Source organism: Sinocyclocheilus grahami, unplaced genomic scaffold, assembly GCF_001515645.1.
Source record: "Sinocyclocheilus grahami isolate Dianchi unplaced genomic scaffold, SAMN03320097.WGS_v1.1 scaffold353.1, whole genome shotgun sequence".
NCBI lineage: Eukaryota > Metazoa > Chordata > Actinopteri > Cypriniformes > Cyprinidae > Sinocyclocheilus > Sinocyclocheilus grahami.
Window position 1 is genome coordinate 726,393 of NW_015505532.1, and position 22,708 is coordinate 749,100.

Genomic DNA, 22,708 nt, shown 5'->3' on the forward strand with positions numbered 1-22,708 from the left:
TTAATTTTCATTGGAGTAAAAGATAGATTCATGTTTTCGCCTTCATTTGATTACCAGAAAAATGAAAATACACAACACAGAATTTGTAAAAAAATAAGTAAATAAAATTAAAATTTCATAGGGCCCTATTATTGTATACAAATTAATAAATTAAGTTGTTTTTATCAATTCAATTAATTAGATATGTTTTTGATTAAACCATTAAAATGGAATACAGAAAAAAAAAGAAGAAAAAAAAGAAAGTGCAGAACTTGGGCCCTAAGAATGTAATTTTTGTTAAACATTTAATAGGCCTAAATTGCTGTTAAATTAAACAAGTTTCATGATTTTAATTAATTAGACATGTTTTTTGTTCAAATGTAATATAATCATCCAGAACAATTAAAAAGAAAAAGAAAAACTGAATCCAGAAAAATTTAAACGGAAGAAAAGATTTTGGGAAAAATAAAACGGATTTCATAGGGCCCTACAAATAGCATGCATCTGAAGCTATAATTTTAATACTAAGCAACAGTGCATATTATACAGGGCCTATTTTAATTTTTTTAAATGGCGCTCACTCGTTTTTGTGAAAGACCCAAGAAGGTAAAGAAATCCTTTATTTATAACATATGCATGAAAAATCGAAAAGATTAGACACAGTTATGGGACACGGTCGTGCAGCAGCGAGCAACAGTGAAAGGAGCCTCAAGGTTGTAGATGTGTGAAATTGTATAGGGCCCCATTCCTGTATTTTGCCTGGGGCCCCCAAATCACTAAATCCGCCCCTGTGTGTGTGTGTGTGTGTGTGTGTTTTCCCTTCAGTGTTTGGGCATCAGAAACTGTAAAGTGAAGAGACATCATAAATGAATCCCAAATCTCACCCTATTAAAAATCTATTACATTTCTATTATAAATGCATTTGCGTTTTCTCTTATATCTCATGGGAACCTTTGAAATCCTTTAGTTTAGTCAAATCTGAAATTATTCCTGAAATAATTACCGCTTAAAGGTATTTTCTTTAGTTTAGAATAATTACAGTATATTAATATTAGTACTAGAGTATAGTATTGGTTTTAGGAGAAGTGGTTTTATCACCCAAATCTTTTAAGAGAATCTTACTTGGAATTTTTTTTTTTCACACGAATCAACAATGTCACAAAAGCTATCATTTTAGGTAATATATATTTTGTCACAACTGTAAGATGTGACCTATCAAAATATTGTAAAGATATTATTTAAAATTTTGATTCTTGTTAAGTATGTACTGTTAGTAGCTATCAATTACTTATTTGTTATTATTATTATTATTATTTTCCACATTACCATTCAAAACTTTGGGGTCAGTCAAAAAGTCTCCATTGCTAATAAAGACAGCATTTATTAAAATTGAATTTATTTCTGTGATATAAAGCTGAGTTTTTAGCATCATTACTCCAGTCTTCAGTGTCACATGATCCTCCAGAAATCATTCTAATGTGCTGATTCGATGCTCAAGAAACATTTAAAATGATCAGTGTTAAAAATAGTTGTGTTGCTTAATATTTTTGTGAAAACTGCTTTTCAGAAGATTTTAGAACAATTAAAAAAAAAAAATTGTAACAATGTAAAAGTCTTGTCATTTTTGATCAATTTAATGCATTCTTGCTGAATACAAATTGATTTCTTTAAAAACAGAAAACAAGAAAAGTGAAATATCTGACAGATTCAGTCCAAAACGAGCATTAGTATAAACTTGCACTACTCTAGGCTGAATCACTGAGGCATAGAAGATTTGAAAGTCTCCAGTGACTGATATGCTGCTTCTGAGCTGTCTGTTATAGTCTAACTCACAAATCATATTCACAGCCGTCTATTAGGACTTTGAGTGTCTGATTGAAGAGCGTTTTTGCAGCTGCTCTTAAAGAGAATGAGATTTGGCAGCGATTAAGGAAACCTGATCTCAGATCAGAATGAAAGAGCATCTTCCTCCCTGAGCGGCCATCAGCGCTTCCTCGCTGCAGCTATTAGTCTGTCATTACTACTGTTATTGCAGCCGGGGGGACGGGGCGTTTGGCACAGTGAGCTGGCACTCTCCACTTTCTTCTCAATACTTTTTCCTTCCTTTTTTTGTCTCTTTCAGCAAGCTGCCCAGCTGGGCCAAAGCTGTGGTGCCCAGAATCTTCTATGTGACGGAGAAAGCATGGAATTATTATCCCTACACCATTACCGGTAACTACAGCTTCTTACTCGCAAGCATACAGTGCCATTGTAATTGCTTAAAGGAATAGTTCACCCCAAAATAAAAATGGCTGAATATGTGCTCACCCTCAAACCATCAAAGATGTAGATGAGTTTGTTTCCTCACAGAACAGATTTGGAGAAATTTTGCATTACGTAACTTCGATGGATCCTCTGCAGTGAATGGGTGCCGTCAGAATGAGAGTCCAAACATTTGTGCTCTCACAACAAAATTGACCAACATATTTGTTTAGGACTGTTTTCTCTTCTAAGCGGTGCTTGATCTGTGCATATTTCTCTCCTGATTCAGACGAGACGACTTTTTCACTGGAAAAAGCAATATTATGGACATAGGACCGTATTTTAGCCAGAAACTGCGATTTGGAATTTAAAAATGCTTTAATGATGGATTTGTTTCTTACAAACATGCAGCTTTTTACTTCACGGGACATTAATTGATGGACTGGAGTCATGTAGATTACTTGTGGATTATCGTGATGTTTTTATCAGCTGTTTGGACTCTCATTCTGACGGCACCCATTCACTGCAGAGCATCCATTGGTGGGCAAGTGATGTAATGCTACATTTCTCCAAATCTGTTGAAGTGTGAAACAAACTACATGTTGGATGGTCTGAGGGTTGGTATATAATCAGCGAACTTTCATTTTTGGGTGAACTATTTCTTTTACATATATCTTGTGATACTGTGGCAGTAGCATACTTTAACTTTATCTGAACTACTCTATTTTCTTCATGTTATTGCTTCATCATGATGACAGTATATCATGACCATAGAAGAAAACATGCTACTTTAGATTTGATTTATGTTAGATAGGATAATAGTTTATTTGTTGTTTTCACTACAAAAAAAAAATTATTTGTGCGTCTAATTCTTAAAACAGTAACGGGACACCAAAGTGTATTCTATTTTTGGAAAGTGCCACTGTTCACTGCTACTATGAATAGGTCTGATCTTAAATATGTGCAGAATGTTGTTTTTCTATGGCTAGTCTCGGCTCACTGAAGAACATGTATGTTATGATGCAGTGAACATCTATGATCTACTTCTGTAAAATTAGACCTCTAAATATCAAATAACAATTTGTGAACAAAAGAAATAATGTACTTTCAAATAAATGAAGTACTTTAACAAATACAAGGACAAATACGCACCATAAAAGTACTGTAACAACATGTGGATGAGTAAATAATGACAGATTTTTGATTAATATTTTAATTATTCCATTAAGGATCTTATTTGAGCAGATGTATATACAGTCTGAATCTTAAATGTGACAAATGACATTCGTCAGGAGCATCTTTTTGACATATACTGAAAGGGAACACATGGACATATCAGAGATGTGTGTGTGCATGATAAACACACACACACACCACTCAAAATACATGCGCATATTTTTATTTTTATCACACACACAGAACTTCAATTCCCTGAAGAACTGAAGGTCTTTCTGTGATTGAATGTTTGATGGCTTCAAGACTGCTATGTGCTTATGGCTATGACCTTTAACATGAAGTCTCTCTTTCTCTTTCTGTCTCTCTCCCCGTCATCTTCTCGATCCATCTCCTCCCCCACCATTGGCTTAGAGTATACAGTGAGTATGGCTTCTTCTTCTTCTATTTATTTGTGTGCTTGAAACTCAAAAGCAAGCACACACAAGCACACTCAATTTCAATACTTCAACAAAATGAATATGCTAATAAACACACTCACTTCATTAAATCATTACATTTTAATAGACAGTATTCAATTAGAACAGTTAGGACTTTGTACTGCCGATACTGTACAAGGACATTTTCTATGTAGGCAGTTCAAATCAAGCTCACTAGGATTTGGAACAGAGCTACAGTGTCTGGAAGCTGATTCCCCTTAACCACCAACCATGTTGTTATGCTATCCCAGAATGCACCGTTCTTGTTTTCCCTTGCTGTGCTGCAATATAATTAGAGTGTATTGGAAAACCAGGCAGACCAGGTGTCTTCAAGCTCCTTGGAGACCATATTAGGTTTCATGGAAAACCTTGTGCTTATTCGAAAGAGCAATATACATTTTAACACCTCAGGACTCCTCTGAGCCTTATGAATATATTGAAGGTCTAAGGTATTGGGACCTTAGGGGCCATTCACACAGAACGCGTTTTTACATCTAAAAATATGAGGCATGGAATGAAAAAACACGTTTTTGAAAAATATGACTACTTTTAACTTGAGAGCTGCATTTTTAGAGTGCTGTGTCATAAATGAGATGCTGAAAAAGATGTGAGATCAAATCTATGTCCATCTAGCGCATGTTTAAATAACAATAACAATGAAAAAAGTCTTCTGTGACTTAGACTTTAGTTGGGGACAGTGTTGGGGAGTAACGTAATCAGATTACTTTTTTACACAATTAGATTAATTTTTCAAGTAACTAGTAAAGTAACACATTACTTTTAAATTTACGACTAAATATCGGAGTTACTTTTACAAATAAGTAACGCAAGAGACAGAGGTACTATCTTCCGCCTGAGGCTTAATAATTTAACTTTTGGTGTGAAAGGGCCTTTACGGTTGTCAAAAATATACATTTTGGGATTATATATATTTTTTTTTACAAAAAGAAATAAGCAAGCTCAGCTCAGGTGACAGAAAGTAATGCAAAAGTAACATAATGCATTACTTTCCATAAAAATTTACTTTCACCCATTTCAGGAATGTTGTAGCTAATAATAATAATTATTATTATTATTATATAGGCCTAAATTCAAGATTATGTATCTGAATTGCATGTAAAATTTCCATCCATTTGAATTAAACACATTAAATGTATTCATTTGTTTATGTTAAAAGTGTTTAAATGTTTGTTTTATGTTAAAAGTGTAAAAGTGTTCAGTCCAAATGGATGGAAATTTTATGTGCAATTTATATGCATAAATCTTAAATAGATTTTTTTGAGTATGAAATGGAAAGTGATGAAAGTCAACAGCAGCAGCATGACAGGTTGGTTTAAATGAGCGGTGGAGATGGGTGGAGGATTAAGGCTTAACTTAAGCTGGCCGACAGTCTGTGGATCTTGGAGTGGCTCTGCGTGCTGTATCTGTACCTAGAGATGAATGAGAGAGCTCTTCATCGGAATACCATTATCATAATCAACCATATGCCAGGAACAACAGGATACAAACCGCTCAAATGAGAGCAGTGGAAGACGAGAAAAGCCCAAAGGATGCACAAAATGGAAACCGCTACATGTAAATTTGTGACAGTCACTTCTTTAACTCCAGGCTGTTTTGAAATACACTCATTTATTAGCTTAATGTTTATGGAGACAATATATATTTATAAATACATGTCTTAGATGAGTTTTTTTTGTCCTTGTTCTAAAGAAATTGCAGTCAACATATCAAAGTTTCAAACTTTTATTTTATCCGATGCTAATTTAATTGAGTGCAACAGTAGAGCTCGGGGAGTACAAATCCCATTCATTTTCTTCATAGAGATATTGATTTTTCGCAGTAACATAAACCTTTTAAGACAGTCCTGCCATGAGCTCAGAGGTTGTTAATTTATTGTATATGCTTGGGTTGGAGCCACACGTAAACAACATTTCTAAATAATAAAAATGCATGCAGTTCCCAGGGAAAAACTACACTACCCATAATCCTGAAGAGAGCTCCACCAATCAAAGAAGTCACTGCTATCATGTGATCAACGTGGTTTCTGTACTCTCTCAAACTACTTGTATTTTTAAATGTATCCAAATATTTTGCGATAAACCTAAAATGTATTGTTTTTATAATGACTGTAAGTCAGTAGTTTTATAATGTACTAGAGGTCAACCGATTGATCAGTTTGGCTGATTATTCGGCACTGGTAACTGATTGCTGAAACAATGGGCAAGAATCCATTGTTGGAGCGGTTGAGAAGGTCCGCTGTCATTATACAGTACGAGAGCAACCTCTAGAGGCCAAATCACTGACAGCCCCTGCTGTTTGTTTTGACATAGACAACTAAACGCTATATTTTTAGTACACTACCGTACATGTTTTTATTATAAAGTAATTAATGTTGACTAGATGCTGCATTAATGGAGAACAGCAGTATGTTTGCCATCAAAGCTGAGAGGAGGTTAACTTTAGTAGTGCCTCATGTGGTTAAATAAAAGTTCAACCTACATTAAATGTTTAATGTCACAATTGTTATTATCTGTTTGCATTAGTTTATAACAAGCTGTTGTCGTTATTGGCCAGTGCGGTGCAACCTAGTTATCATAATCAATAAAATCCACTAGCGGTTGGCCTCTGTAATGTACCATCATTTCTGATTCACTTATATCATTCACAGTGCTTTATGGTGCGAGTAGTTCATTCCCTCATACACAGTGTTGTAATGATCTTTTTTCCAAATTTCTAATACTTTTTGTTCAAGATCAGAGTTGCATGTTGTCTTGGAGCTGGTTGGTTTGGTTCATGTCTTACAAGAATTTTTTGAAGAATCCTTTGAAATCTCTATGGAGAAAATGAATGAGAAAAATACTGCTGGCACCCAGGCTGCAGAAAATGTGGGTGTTCACTGCTCTGTTTTGCCAAAATGGAGACTTCCAATATATTCCCTCTAAACTAATTTCATTTTATTTGGATAGCATCCATAGTACAGATATGTAATGGCAAATATACTTCTTATTCTGTAAGCTGTTATTATTGGAGTCTCTGTGATGCCCTGTAGTGTGTGCTGAGAATACAGTAGACTAAAGTACAAAACTAATATAGGAAAATAGATTTTATACATTTTAAAATTGTGTACATTTAAATAATATAGTTGTCAGACTTTGTTCCGTGTTTTGTGTGTGTTTTGCTCCCCATGTGCCCTCCTTGCCCATATTTGGTTAGTTTCCTGTTCCTGTCCTGATTATGTTGATTTAATTCCAGGTGTTCCCCGTTTATTTCCATTGATCCCAGGTGTGTCTCATCATCCCCTCGTCTTGTCATATGTTTAAATAGTGTTCCCTGTTTTTAGTTCAGCGTGCGGTATTGTTAATGTCTACATGTGCTACATGAGTTTTCCATGTTTCCTTAATGTTATTAAACTTCTCTGGATTGATGTACTCCTCGTCTCCCTCCGTTCCTTTCTCTGCACTCCACTCAGTAGTGCAACCGTGACAGAATACCGTACCAAAAAGAAATGACTGCAGCTGAGGATGCACTGTGGGGTTTGCGGCAGGGCGGTCTGAGGTTGGAGCGATATGTGGAGGGTTTTCTCGAGCTCTCTAACCGGGTGAGCTGACGCTGCTCTAGGTGCGTGCTTCCTGCTGGGGTTGGATGACGAGATAATTCGCTGCAATCTTCCTACGTGTGATTTTTCCCCTGATCGAGCTGATTAATCTCGTGCTGTTCTTAAATGGTTCAGATTTTGAAGTGGAAGAAGTAAAGAAACTTCCCAAGCCTTGTCATCCAACTCCCGCTGGAACGTGCCGCGTCTCCCCAGCTCACCCCACGCCGAGAACCTCCACATACCGCTCCTACCGCTTGCCCAACCCCAAATTCCCCACTGTCCTCCGAAGCTCCACCCTAGTCGTCAGCCCAGTATGGCCGGCCGCTCCCCAGTCAAGTCCGCCGTCTGCGGCTCTCTCCAGCCCACCGGCCATTCCGATGTCAGGCCCGCCGGCCGCTATGAAGTCAAGCCCACCGGTGGCGGCTCTCTCCAGCCCGCCGGCCGCGGCACACTTAAGCCCCTGTTCTTAAATGGTTCAGATTTTGAAGTGGAAGAAGTAAAGAAACTTCCCAAGCCTTGTCATCCAACTCCCGCTGGAACGTGCCGCGTCTCCCCAGCTCACCCCACGCCGAGAACCTCCACATACCGCTCCTACCGCTTGCCCAACCCCAAATTCCCCACTGTCCTCCGAAGCTCCACCCTAGTCGTCAGCCCAGTATGGCCGGCCGCTCCCCAGTCAAGTCCGCCGGCCGCAGCTCTCTCCAGCCGTTCTGATGTCAGGCCCACCGGCCGCTATGAAGTCAAGCCCACCAGCCGCGGTTCACTCAAGCCCGCCGGCCGCTACGAAGTCAAGCCCGCCAGTTACCGCAACGACAAGCCCGCCGGCTGCTCAGTTCACCCATAACCAAAGGAGGAGGACGAAGAGAAAAGGACTGTTCTCTGCCTTCATCCTAGACCCAGAGCTCGCTCCAGTGTCGGCTCCAGCCCCTGAGTTTGCTCCAGTGCCAGCTCCTCGAAAGCGCCTTGCTGTGCCTGCTCCTCCAGAGCGCCCTCCAGTGCCAGCTCCTCGTAAGCGCTTCCCAGTTCCCAAATCTAGCCCAGTGAGGGTTCCTGATTCCCATTGAGCCCAGGGAGGGCTCCAGTCCCCTGTCATGGCCCACAGAGGGCAGCCTCAGAGGCTGCTTTGCCATGGCCTCCTGAACTAACTGCTCCACCGTGGCCTCCTGGGCTGCCAGATCGGCCATGGCCCCCCGAGTCCCCTGCTCCGCCATGGCCTCCGAGTCTGCCTGTCCCGTTTATTTCCATTGAACCTAGGTGTGTCTCATCATCCCCTCGTCTTGTCATGTGTTTAAATAGTGTTCCCTGTTTTTAGTTCAGCGTCCAGTATTGTTCATGTCTACATGTGCTACGTAAGTTTTCCGTGTTTCCTTAATGTTATTAAACTTCTCTGGATTGATGTACTCCTCGTCTCCCTCCGTTTCTTGCTCCACACTCCACTCAGTAGTGCATCCGTGACACTAGTAGCTTTAAATGTAATATCAAATAGCACACTTCAGATAAATTATAATCAAGTACTTCACATTTACTTTAGTATGTGAGTCAACACATCAAAATAAGTGTACTTCACAATAAAAGAGTATTAAAACAATGATTTAAAATGTACTTTAATGTACAGCTTTTTATTTGACATCATTACATATTGCACTTTTCTAAAGTGTACTTAAGTGTGTTAAGAAACAGTCATGAAAGTGTCTCTCTAGGTTCACTTAAGAAGTCTTTTATTTCAGTAATATTACATTAGATATTTTTATTAATACCATATGTTTTTTAAACTAAATCATTTTAAGATTTGAAGCACAATACAAGTGCATTCCATACAGTTAAGTTCACTTCTTTTTCACAAGGGTAGTTACATATTTGCCCCATTAAAAGCTTCAGTATAGTACATTAGTATAGTAAATTACAGTTTATTTTTGTCAGCATGAAATGTAGCCAACTAGTTTTTCAAAAGAGCTCGACTATAGTTTAACTACTTTTAAACGATGAGTAGTTTGTAGCTTGGCATGCTACAGTTTCAAACCGCGATTTAGGTTTTGAAACAAGAGTCGTAACTCAACAACGCCTTGCGGGTTTGCACCCATAGATCTGCTCTTCTTCTCTTCTCCTCGATCCTTTGCCCTTCCCCCACTGCTACAGCATTTCCTCCAGCATTACGTAACTCAGTCTTTATTGATCTCCATAGCGATTGCGGGAGCAGTGCTTAATCTAATCAGGCAGCAGTGTGTTGGGTCTCAGAGGGGCTACAGCTTCAGGACGTGTGGGGAGGAGAGAGGAGGAGGACAGGGAGGCTGTAAATCCAGTGAGGCAGAAAAAGAGCTCATCATTACAACAAAGCGCCAGGCTCATAAAACACAATCACACTGAAGCGCATTGCCCTGCAGTTCACCAGATCTACTGAGAGCATGCATGCAGTGTGTTCATGAACGAGGCTGGGTCGAGGCTTTGACCCTTCTTGATAGATGTCTAAAATTAGTTACTGGACTCAATAGAATTAACCGTTGCATGTCGTTTGTGGTGGGGTTATTTTTCCCTAATTGTCTGTTGATTCATTATATGCAGAGGTAATAAAGTATTTACATACTTAAAGGAAAAGTTCATTGAAAAGTGAACATTTGTTGAAAATGTACTTACCCTCCGGCCATTCATATAGTTGATGTTTCTTTGTTGGAACATATTTGGAGAAATTTAGCATTACATCACTTGTTCACCAGTAGATCATCTGCAGTGAATGGGTGCCGTCAGAAGGAGTTCAAACAGCTGATTAAAACATCACAATAATCCACACCACTCCAGTCCATCACTTAACATCTTGTGCAGCGAAAAGCTGCGTGTTTGTTTATAAGAAACAAATCCAACATTAAGATGTTTTTAACTTCAAACCTTTGCTTCTGGCCAAAATATGAGTCCTCCCTCCATAATATTGCTTTCTTCAGTGAAAAAAGTCATCTCTGAATCAGGAGAGAAATCAAACACCATTTATAAGCAAAAACTATTTTAAACAAATATGTTGGTGGATTTTGATGTGAGAGAACCACAGGGATGGACTTTATCACTGGATGAAGCATTATTATGGATTATGGGCTTATTATAAGCAACAATTTCAAGTTAAAATGTCTTGATGGATTTGTTTCTCACAAACACACAACTTTTCACTTCACAATACATTAATTGATGGACTGGAGTGGTGTGGATTACTTGCGGATTGTGTTGCTTTTATCAGCTGTTCATTCTGACGGCACCCATTCACTGCAGAGGATGCATTGGTGAGCAAATGATCACTAAATTTCACTAAATCACTAAAATGCTAAATTTCTCCAAATCTGTTCCCATGAATAAACAAACTCATCTCCATCTTGGACAGCCTAAGGGTAAGAACATTTTTTAGTTTGGGTGAACTATTCCTCTATTCCTACCTTTAAGGAGCACATCAATTTATGAATGACATTATGTTAAATAGCATGTCAAACCAACTGTCAAGTTTTAATTAAATAAATCAATAAAAATCAGAAAGTAATCTTTGTTTGGTTCGAAATAAAACAATAGATGCACTCTTGAAAACGAAGACAAATATGTGGTTGTCAAACAAATGTTAGTGCATTATGATGATTGTCATCAATGTGATTGTCTGTTTCCTCTGCTGTGTGAGTTTGGAGAAATTAATATATCCACACACAAAAAAAACAAAACAAAGCAAAACACGAGCTGACTCAAATACATTGAGCAAAAATAATGAGGAAAAGTGAGGGAAAAAAGCTTGTTTTGTATTTTGTGTGCAGCTGACACTTGATTTGATATGTTTTTAAGTATCCAAATACATTCTAGGGTGGCTGTTTTTGCCTAATTTAACTCATTTTTGACACATTTAACTTTTTTTTCTCTCTTCTTCAGTGCTCTTTCCTGCCAAAGTTCTCCATCCACGTTGAGACAAAGTATGAAGACAACAAAGGCATCAGTGACAATGTATGTATATTGGATGCAGTGTAAATATGCATGATTTCCTCTTTCCTGGTCTTTTCTCAATTGTCTTTCATCTAAATCTTTTCTGTAAAGTGAAATCTGTTGATCGTGTGGAACGAGAGAACTGATGATCAAAACTAACAACTAGAAAGCCTAGTAGAGTCTCGGAAACAATTTGTGGCATCACTAGATTTAATGTGCTTATAGTTGTGGGTCTTCCCCTGTTTATTTATTACTTTGATTAAATATTCATGCATTATTAAAGGAATAGTTCACACAGAAATGAAAAGTCATTGAAATTTCACCCTCTGGCCATCCAAGAACCATGGGTTTGTTTCTTCATGGGAACAGATTGGAGAAATTGAGCATTGCATCATTTGCTCACCAATGGATCCTTTACAGTGAATGGGTGCCGGCAGAATGAGAGTCCAAACAGCTAATAAAAATATCACAATAATCCACACCACTCCAGTGGGTTAACCAATAATATGCACAGATCAAGCACCATTAACACGTGAAAAACAGTCCAGACCAGAACATTTCAAAACAAATGTGTTGCTGGATTTAGATGTGGGAGGACAACAGGAGATGGACTTGTTCACTGGAGGAAGCATTATTATGGTTTATGGACTTGTATTTTGGCCAGAAGTGACCATTTAAATTTAAACACCTCAGTAATAGATTTGTATCTTAGAACATCTTCACAAGATGTTAATTCATAGACTGGATGCGTGTGGATAACTTGTGGATTATTGTGATGTATTTATCAGCTGTTTGGACTCTCATTCTGAACGGTACCCATTCACTGCAGAGCATCCATTGGTGAGCAAGTAATGTAATGATACATTTCTTCAAATCTGATTCAAAGAAGAAACAAATTCATGGTCCGAGGGTAAGTTTTCAGCAAATTTTAATTTTTTGGTAAATTATTCTCCTAAAATATTTGTCATCAGCTGGATTTCAAGCTATAAAAAGTACATAGAATCAACAGTAAAGTAGTCCATAGGATGTCACTCACAAATCTCATTCACACTTGTGCGTATTCATATACATGTATGATGACGTTCTGATAAACATCTATTTCATGGAAGAAAGAACCCTTTGCAGGTTTTAAACTAAGTGAGGTTCAGTAAATGACGACAAAATTTCAGTATCTGCGGCTGAGCTACATCGCTATTATTTACTGGAATGTTTTCAGAGGTTTTGACTTCCTTAACACTGTGTAAATCTAAGTGGAAGAAACCCACTAGCCAAAAACCGCTTGTGATTTCAGATGGGATTGGTCCTGGAGAGAGTTTCAGGGTGAGCTTGACTCTTTAATAATGCTGGCCTGCAGTCAGTCTGAAGAGCTTACATGTATCAGGATTGTTCCAGACGGCGGTTACGGTCTGTCTGAGCCTGTGCTGTCTGTGCTGTCCCGAGCTTCTCCGCACACATGCTCACTCGCTCAGAAAGAATTTCGCTTTGTTTTATTCCTTTGCTCTTGCCATCAAGGAACACTTTTATCCTCTGCCCCAAATGAGAGCATTTTAAAGATCACTCACTGCAGGCGGATAGTTCTTCCTCTTCTGTGATCAGTTTGAGGCGTGTGTGGGTTTGTTTGAAGATCTAACATTTACAAATGATGTGCTTGAACTTACAATGATTAAATGTGCTTCAGAGAGGGAGAGAAATCAGTTGTACAGTGTGAAGGGATGAAGTAGTGACAACCAATGTTGTATATAAAATTAACTTTATTTTTAAAAAACATAAAAATGGAAACTATAAGGTGTTCTGAGAAAATATCTTGGAATACAAGATGTTGCATTTTCAAACTATAATGACAAGAAAAATGATTGATAGCAGACAAAGTGATTGAATGATATGTGAATGTGCTTGTGGGAACTGTAAAGGAGAGGTGTAGGAGCCAGGTAGCATCTGTTGGGAGGTTGCGGGGTGCTGGTTGGTCCGCCTCAGGGCTATTTCTGCATCTGCAGGCGAGGAATAGCAGAACGTTGCATTCTTTCACCATCCGTGTTTCACACTCGGTTGAGATGCCAACACTTCTTTACTAACGGCGGCTGATGAGCAGAAATAGCTTCAGGTTTTATCACCCATCTCGTTCCATTGGCCATGTGCTGTTGATTTGCCCTGTCCATGGTGCTGAAATCAACCAGTGAGGGTCAGACCTATCACTCGCACAACATTAATATGGCATCTTGGGAAAATATTCAAATGAGTTATTTTAAGCATCATTACATTAAAATAAATAGCATAATTGTTTAATCCACATATTTTGACTTTTGCAGCAGTGATTTGCTATGCATATGCATGTATTTGATGCAACTATCCTGGCAAACTTGAGTCCAGTGATTCATTCTTTTTTTAAGAAGTGCATCATTCTACCAGCCTCAGACTCTGTAAACACCACTTTGTTTCCAGACCAACGGGTACCTGTGAATTTTGACTTGAGATTGGTGATTTCAGGCACTTTGATGTTAAGTTGGTCTTGTGTTTGGAACCATTGCCTCGCTGAAAATGGCATTTTATCCAGAGCATGTTTTTATCCGACTAAAGCAGGCTCTCCTGCTTCATTTCTTTGCATCTTGCATCATTAATCCTTGTGAGGAGAGGCAGCATGAGCTCTGGTGTTTTTGAGGTGTGAGCAGTGTTAGATTTGCTTTATATCCCTTTGAATTTCAGCTGAAAGCCTTTTCGGTTTTATTTGACCACAAAATCACAGATGGCTCACCATTATGCATTTTGACCTGCTCTAAACGTGCTTTCAAATGGTTCTTTTAAAGTAATGGCTTCTGTTGAGCCACCTGTGCTATTGATGCAGGTGGTTGGAGAGAGGGGGATGAAAAATAAGGGAGATTTGTGATATCAACCCAAAAAAGAACATTATTACATTTTGATGAGATTATAAAGACATTTGTATTTATTTGGATTAGTGTGCACCAATATATTTTGTGCACTATAAAACCAGAAACATGCATTAACAAAGTAAAGTGTTTTGGTTCATTCTTACTTTTAAGCTGCTGTAAGATATTTCTGCATCGCTGGTGGAAAATGGAACTGCAAACTGATCTTAGGCAGAGAATTCATAACAGAAGATTCATAACCTGAGCACATAGATTTTTGACCATTCAAAGTTTTTGACCATTATGATCTCATATTTTGCAGCCTCTCGTGCATGACACAGCATTCAAAAAACAGCACTTGAGTTAAAAAATATATATTTCGAATTTAAAAATATTTATCAAGATCTAAGGATTTCCCATTCCAAAAAGTAAAACACAAAGCAGAAAACGTGTCCTTTTAAAATAAATGCAATGAAAGGTACATTTAAAGTCTTGACATTTGGCAAACCCAAGCATGAAAACTCAATGAGGTCTATATTTTCCCCCTTTTTGTTGAAGAAAATTTAAGAGATATTTTGGATATACAATGGTGTGAAAAGGTGTTGGCCCCCTTCCTGATTTCTTATTTTTTTGCATGTTTGTTGCTTTAGAAAATGTCTTTATAACCTTTTCCAGACTGATAGATCTCAATTACTTTCTTTCTCGTTTGTTTCTGAATTTCTTTGGATCTCGGCATGATGTCTAGCTTTTGAGGATCTTTTGGTCTACTTCACTTTGTCAGGCAGGTCCTATTTAAGAGATGTCTTGATTGCGAACAGGTGTGGCAGTAATCAGGCCTGGGTGTGGCTAGAGAAATTGAACTCAGGTGTGATAAACCACAGTTTTAACAGGGGGGCAAACACTTCTTCACACAGGGCCATGTAGTTTTGGATTTTGTTTTCCCTTAATAATAAAAACCTTCATTTAAAAACTGCATGTTGTGTTTACTTGTGTTATCTTTGACTAATATTTAAATTTGTTAAATGATCTGAAACATTAAAGTGTGATAAAACATGCAAAAAAATAAGAAATCAGGAAGGGGGCCAACACTTTTTCACACCACTGTATAAAGTTTTTATTTATTTGTTAACTACATTTTAGTCTTTTTTTTTTTTCATTGACAATATTGCATATTGATATTGTATTGTCTTAGTCATGGAAAAATAGGTCATCAACTAATATTTTTAGTCCTAGTCTTTTGGAATGGGAGAAAATACAATGTCTCATTTCTTTTTAAAAGTTTAATTTATTTTAACCTGACTGTGTATTTGGACACTTACACACCTGCTGTATGTGCTTATTGAGTATTTAATTACAAAACCATGGGTATAAATAGGGAGTTTGTTCTTTGTTTGCTACTTTAACAGCTTCCACTTCTGTTTTGGAAAGACTTTCCACTGACTAAATGTTGGAAAATGGATGCACGGATTTGTTCCCATTCAGACATACGAGTGGCAGTGAAGTTAAGGCACTGACGTTTGATGATGGGGTCTTGCTGGCTGTTCCTATTGCAAGGTGTTTAGTGGGGTTCAGGTGTGAACTTTATGCAGGCCAATCAAGTTCGTCCACACCAGACTCAGTAAATCATTCTTCATGGACCTTGCTTTTTTGCTTAATCAACCACGGTCACGCTGCAGGTACAAGGGGCAGCACTTTGCTGTCTTCAGCAGAGTGATATTTGAACCCACCTCCTCGCTTGTGTCTTGTCTTTTTGCACCTGTAGAACTCTGTCTGCATCTGTAAGAGGAGAAAACACAAATCCTTGATCTGTATTCCGCCTCCTCATTGGCGTGAGAGGCTGTTTGTGATGTTTTCCCTACATTTGAGCCATGTTGGCTGCTTTGAAGTTTAAACGGCACACTCCAGCATGCATTAGTCTGCGTTGCAGCAGGAGTCTTACTTTAATGTTGCTTATCACCACCATTGGGATTTAGAGTTGGTTCTTGTGTTTTGTTCTTGGGCTTTGATAAACAAGCTTGTCCGAGTTCCGTGCTTTGACTCCGTGTTGATGCCACATTTCAGAAATTAAGGCTGATTATATTTATTAGAGCCATCATTCAAGCCCTTTTCAAATTTCCCTTTCGGTCTTCCTCCCCATCTCTCTTGATAAGGTCCACCATACCTTATTTTATAAAATATCCAGCTACTCTGTCATGTCATCCCCTTTTATTCTTTATTTTACAGTTTCAACCCATTCCTTCCTTGCTCTCACAGCTAGTGCACTTTCCTTTTGTGTCTACTTTTTAAAATAAAGAGGTTTTATACATTTCTCTCCATGTTATCCCTGAAGCTTACCGTCAGTTGGATATGAAAAGAATTACAATGTAATTGGCAAACCCACACAGGTGGCAGACAACAGGAGAGCCGTTCTCTCACCTGAAAGCACCTGATCCTTTGAAGCGGAGCTCTCTCACCCATTAAAGTCTTTGTTAGGCTGCAAGCGCGAGTGGCAGCTTAGACCGAGAGCTCCTTCTTGTGGACAGCGTGGAGTCTGCGGCTGTAGAAGTGTTGGAGACCGAGTCATATCCTGGTGACAAGTGAACAAGCTTGTGTTCATGCTGAGAGTGAATTGCTGCAATAAGCAACCGGAAGTCACTGTCAGTGAGAGTTGATGATTTGTGATGGTGACAAAGTTCAGCAGCTACTGTGGTTCAACATCCACCCATTCAGATAAAAAGAGATCATATGATTGATGTAAAATGACCAACTACAGTTTACTTGAACCTCACAAACGTTGAAAAATCCCACTCAGTGTATCAGTCTTGACTTACTTTCTTGGCGGATTGTTTAAAAACCTGTTGTTCAGTTTTGTGTGCAGTATATATCAAACTCTTGGACTGTGGGTGTGAGACTAACTAGTAACCAACAATACAGCAACTTGGCAACCAGGGGTAACTTGGTTAATCTAGGGTTGTCCAGTCCTGCTACTGGAGGGTCACTGTCCTGCAGAGTTTAGCTCCAATCCTAATTAAACACACCTGAACCAGCTAATCAAGCTCTTCCAGCCAACGTATTGGGGCAGACTGGTGATAAACTCTGCAGGATATTAGCCCTTCAGGAGCAAATTGGACACTCCTGATTTAAAGGGATAGGTTAACCACTGGTGTCACATGGACTATTTTAACAATGTCCTTATTACTTTTCTGGGCCTTGAACGTGGTAGTTGCATTGCTGTCTATGGAGGGTCAGAAAGCTCTCGGATTTCATCAAAATATCTTAATTTGTGTTCTGAAGATGAACAAATGTCTTACGGGTTTGAAAAGATGTGAGGGTGAGTAATTAATGACAGAATTTTCATTTTGGGGTAAATGATCCCTTTATTCAGTTAGTCTACTACTGCAAAGAGCCACAAGTGACAAGGTTTTCTGTTAGTTGCTTGATTTCCACTCACTGTAATATATTATCCCCTCCCCATATCTGTATTTTACAGATCAAATATGTTCAGATTGTGTTGCATCTCACATCATTGTTGCTTTCAGTGTGAACAAAGGAAACTTGTTACATCACATCTGGTTAAAACTAATTTGACGTTTAAGTGCATCCTGACATTTTTTTTAGTAGCAATGGTAGCTGGTAGATTGTTTCTTCACTAATTTTCTTTCTAAAATCCTCTCATCGTGCTCTAGATCTTTGATACAGAGCTCCGAGATGAAGAAACGGAGGTGTGCTTTATTGACATCGCCTACGACGAGATCCCAGAGCGCTACTACAAGGAGTCCGAGGTAAGATATGTCTTCAATAAAACATAAATATATAATCCATTAAAGAGATGATAAATAATTTATAAGCAATACAAATGTACAAATTTCCCTCTAAGGTACGGGATGTGCTAATAAACACCTCCAATATTTTCCACACTGACCTCTATGGTTTATTCATTTGAGCTCTGTTGATATGGTATTTAGTGCTGATGGGATTTTGTTTTGAAGAGACAGGGGAGTGTTTCTCCCACATAGAAGAAAACAAAGGAGTATGGGTTATTTTTAAGCCAGTTCTGAATTATTAAAAAGGCCCTGTTGAGATCTCTACTGGATACACACAAGACTCAGAATCACCTCTCCACTGTACCGCTGCAGTAATTCATTTCCACACACTGTCTCTCTCCTCCTGCAGAGGTAAGCATAGACAGATGAGAGGAGTGCAGTGTTATCTTTCTCTGGCAGGAGCTTGCTGCTATCTAAGGATCCAGGCCAGCAGTGGTTATGTTTGAGGAATAAAAAAAGCAGAGGTGGGATTAGATGTGGAAGGGAAAAGAACAGCTGCAGTGCTGGGAATGATAAGTGATCACTCTAGTCCTCATTTAGACAAATAAAATCACTTTATATCACAGAAAACAACCTTAGCACTATGTCCTAATGGGGCACAATGCAAATAAAGCAAGTAATGTCAATCTCGTCAGTGTTTGTTCAAAAATATTTGTTGGCCAAAGGTTTATTTTATCAGCAATAAAAAGGTATGGCTTTAAGTAAATTGTTTTAATGAAAACGTACTGAAAATATGAAGAGAAAACCAAGAGTGCACTAAAAATGGTTTTAAAAGAAGAAATATGTAAAAAGAAGTGATTCAAATAATCCATTCATAGTACGTTGAGGTAATGACTGCTTATTAAACACCATGAAACTGAATTTCATCTAGGACATGTGTAATGTACCCCCAATGCATTGCAACGTTTAATTATTAGTTTTTACACCGAATATGACTAAAGGTGTATTTCAAGGTAATAAAAATGTATACTTTATTTAGTCCTCTGTGTTGCTAAACAGCCTGTGAATCTCAGTCATTAACAGTCAACATCTTGCTCTGGGGAAGTTCCAAGTAGCATTTTTGTGCCCTCCAAGGGCATTGTGGGAAGGGGACACTATTTGTATGGTTGTTACAAGCAAAAGTGAACAAATCAGTTCACAAAGGTTCTTTTCCTGATGCTGTTAGCCCAAAGTATTCTTTGTTTTTTACAAGTGCAAAGCTTTTTTTTTTAACCCCCCCCCCATCCCCCATCCCCCATCCTTACAGCATCTACTGAGTGGACGAGTTGAATCAGTTGCCAAAACAAAAAATTTGCGCTAGTATATGTGTGCAGCACATGCCGTAAATTTCATCAGAAGCACAGCACTAACTATGTGTAGTGTGTACTACAGGTCTTCAACCCTGCTCCTGGGGACCCACTGTCCTACAAAGTTTATTTCCAACCTGCTTCAGCACACCTGGCCTGTGACTTTTCAAGTGATCCTGAAGACCTTGAGTAGCTGGTTCCGGTGTGTTTGATTAGGGTTGGAGCTGAACTCGGTTGTTACAAGCAAAAGTGAACAAATCAGTTCACAAAGGTTCTTTTCCTGATGCTTTTTACATCTACTGAGTGGACGAGTTGAATCAGTTGCCAAAACAAAAAATTTGCGCTAGTATATGTGTGCAGCACATGCCGTAAATTTCATCAGAAGCACAGCACTAACTATGTGTAGTGTGTACTACAGGTCTTCAACCCTGCTCCTGGGGACCCACTGTCCTACAAAGTTTATTTCCAACCTGCTTCAGCACACCTGGCCTGTGACTTTTCAAGTGATCCTGAAGACCTTGAGTAGCTGGTTCCGGTGTGTTTGATTAGGGTTGGAGCTGAACTCTGCAGGAAAGTGGGTCCCCAGGAGCAGGGTTGAAGACCTATGCTCTGTATGCTCAGGTTGTGCCTTGACTTTTTTGTACACATTTGTTTGTCCACAATGTCAACAGTACATTGTTTCACAGTCAAAAAAGAACAAAACATTTTTATCGATCAGCACAGGCACTAGTGGGCATGTGTCAAGCACCTGTGTTATTGCGCACTCTTATCAAATGGAGTATACTTTGAAAGCTTACACATAAGGCTGTATGCATACACAAGTATTCACATCAAAACTGAAGTATACTTTGGGCTTAAGTGTATCAGTTATGGTCAATTCAAGGACAGTTTGAACTGTTTTAAAATGTTTTTTGTACTTTTTTATCGATCAGCACAGGCACTAGTGGGCATGTGTCAAGCACCTGTGTTATTGCGCACTCTTATCAAATGGAGTATACTTTGAAAGCTTACACATAAGGCTGTATGCATACACAAGTATTCACATCAAAACTGAAGTATACTTTGGGCTTAAGTGTATCAGTGATGGTCAATTCAAGGACAGTTTGAACTGTTTTAAAATGTTTTTTGTTGTTGTTGTTTTTCACATTTGTCATGTAGCATTTACAGATTAGGTCACTGGATCAAAAACAATGAGCTTCCAGGCAGCTACCATTGATATGAATGGGTAGCTTTCTCCACGTATAATAGACCTCGTTGATTATGATGCCACGATTCTTACCATTCTTGTGTGGGGGAGATGATTTTGTTGTCTATTGAAATAGCAAGGTCTTGGCAGGGTTGGTTCTTTGGCCAGGATTATCAACAGCTCGGTATTCAATAAATTCAGATATGCAGGCAGAAAATGTTAATACCAGATGATATTTGGTTGTCAAGAGGGTGAAAAGAGAATTGAGTATCATCTGCATAGGTATAATGGGAAAAAGCTCAGAGAGGTGATAATTTTGCAAAGTGATTTTGTGAAAAGGGAGAGAAAAAATTGTCCAGGTACTGAACCCTGTGGAACACCGTCATGTAGTTCACTCACTTCAAGTGCTCTGCTCTCCAGAGTGAGTAGAGCAAAGTGATGCAAACTTTTAAATGGAATTCACTCTCTAATTTTGTGCATAAGTACAAAGATACAATATGCTTTCGGGTGTTCCATCAGCTAGAACAGGAGGGCAGGTACAGGCATTAAACGCAATAACACTGGGTAGGAAAAAATGAAATAATACAGTATGTACAAATACAGGAAAAAAATCTAAAATGAAACTATAATCATATAATATAATTAACATCTGTAATTTAAATGTAAAATCATAGATATGTTTGGTTTGTGTACAGAAATTTGCCACCAACCAGAACGCAACATGTACAAGGACAAGTTTACAGTGAGAATAGCTAAAAACTTACAACTTTAGCTAAAAACTTACTTTTACATCAAAGCTAGACTGGAGAGTAATTTACCATTTATTATTAACTGTATAATGAGATATCCAATTGTCAGAGCCATTGCTTAGTGTTTGCATTTGTCATTTTTTTAAATCTGAGTTTCACCTTTTCTTCCCGTCATCTCCTGTCTTCTTTCTATTCTGCTATAAATAAGTTTTAAAAAGGTTGAAATGAGACTTTCTCATGTATTGTGTATATATAATAAACTCTGTGGGCCATTTTATTTGCATTCCAGGACTTTTTATTTTACCTCCATTTTGTATTTCCACTCTAGGACCCACGATATTTTAAATCTGAGAAGACAGCCCGGGGTTTGCTGCAGGAGGGCTGGAGGGACACACAGGATCCCATCATGTGCTCCTATAAGCTAGTAACGGTGAAGTTCGAGGTGTGGGGACTTCAGACACGCGTGGAGCAGTTTGTGCACAAGGTCACTTCCACCACTCCACATGCATATCCCGGAGGAGCCCCCTAAAACCCTAACCTTGTAGTTACTCTCACTGCAGATCACTCAGATCTATAGATAGATCTGTCTATCCAGCTGTGCTTACCATGATATCATGTAGCAGCACAAGTCCCTGGATCATCTATGTTGGTTCTGAAACAATATTCCTGTCAACCAATCAGATTTAAGGGTTAGGATTAGCCAGCTTTGTGCTGGAGCTGGAGCTTCAACAACATTTCTTTTAACTTTTCATTTTCTTCTGATGTTAGGGTTATTGATAGCATTGGGGTTAGGGAAGATTAGGGATATGTTCGTTTCACAGAAGTAATTCTCCAGCACTAAAAAAGATCCAGGAACACATCCACTACACATGTATACTTGGCAACATCACAATCACCATATATTTTACCCGTCTTTCTTTCTGTAGGTGGTAAGAGATGTGCTGTTGCTGGGTCATAGACAGGCTTTCGCTTGGGTTGATGAGTGGATTGGTAAGTTTGGCATTGCACACATTCTTCCCTTCAGATTGTTGTTTATTCATCTCTTTACCTTTACTTGCGGTTTATTTTGTGTTGACTCTGTCCCAGAGTCGTGACTAACAAAGCTCATGGATGCTGAAGGATGTCGTGATCCATAGCTCACAACCGTGTTTAGTTTTGCATGAGTCACAGCAAGAACAAACAGACAGAAAAGATGTTTCAGCTGTGAAATTCAGCTCTTTAAAATTGTTCTTCATGTTCTCATCAAGGACCTTGACCATACTGATTAAATTAGATGGCTTGATCACATTTTTCAGTCATAAACACTTAAAGTGTTCAGATTACCAAACATAGAAAGCAGAGCTGTTTTCTCCTCAAAAAAAGGAAAAAACAGCATCTCTTTTACCTCTGTTGGAGATTAGAGCAGGGGTTTCCAATC

The 22,708-nt window shown here is 38.5% G+C and overlaps 1 protein-coding gene across 1 annotated transcript in view; it reads left to right on the top strand.

The window, feature by feature from the left end:
• Positions 1 to 22,708, top strand: part of pitpnc1a (phosphatidylinositol transfer protein cytoplasmic 1a) — a 40,959-nt gene that overhangs the window by 16,681 nt on the left and 1,570 nt on the right. The window contains exons 3-8 of the mRNA XM_016229466.1: positions 2,102 to 2,190; positions 3,808 to 3,815; positions 11,356 to 11,427; positions 17,933 to 18,028; positions 21,620 to 21,775; positions 22,218 to 22,281. Of these exons, the coding sequence (XP_016084952.1) occupies positions 2,102 to 2,190; positions 3,808 to 3,815; positions 11,356 to 11,427; positions 17,933 to 18,028; positions 21,620 to 21,775; positions 22,218 to 22,281 (485 nt within the window). The remainder of the gene's footprint in view (positions 1 to 2,101; positions 2,191 to 3,807; positions 3,816 to 11,355; positions 11,428 to 17,932; positions 18,029 to 21,619; positions 21,776 to 22,217; positions 22,282 to 22,708) is intronic.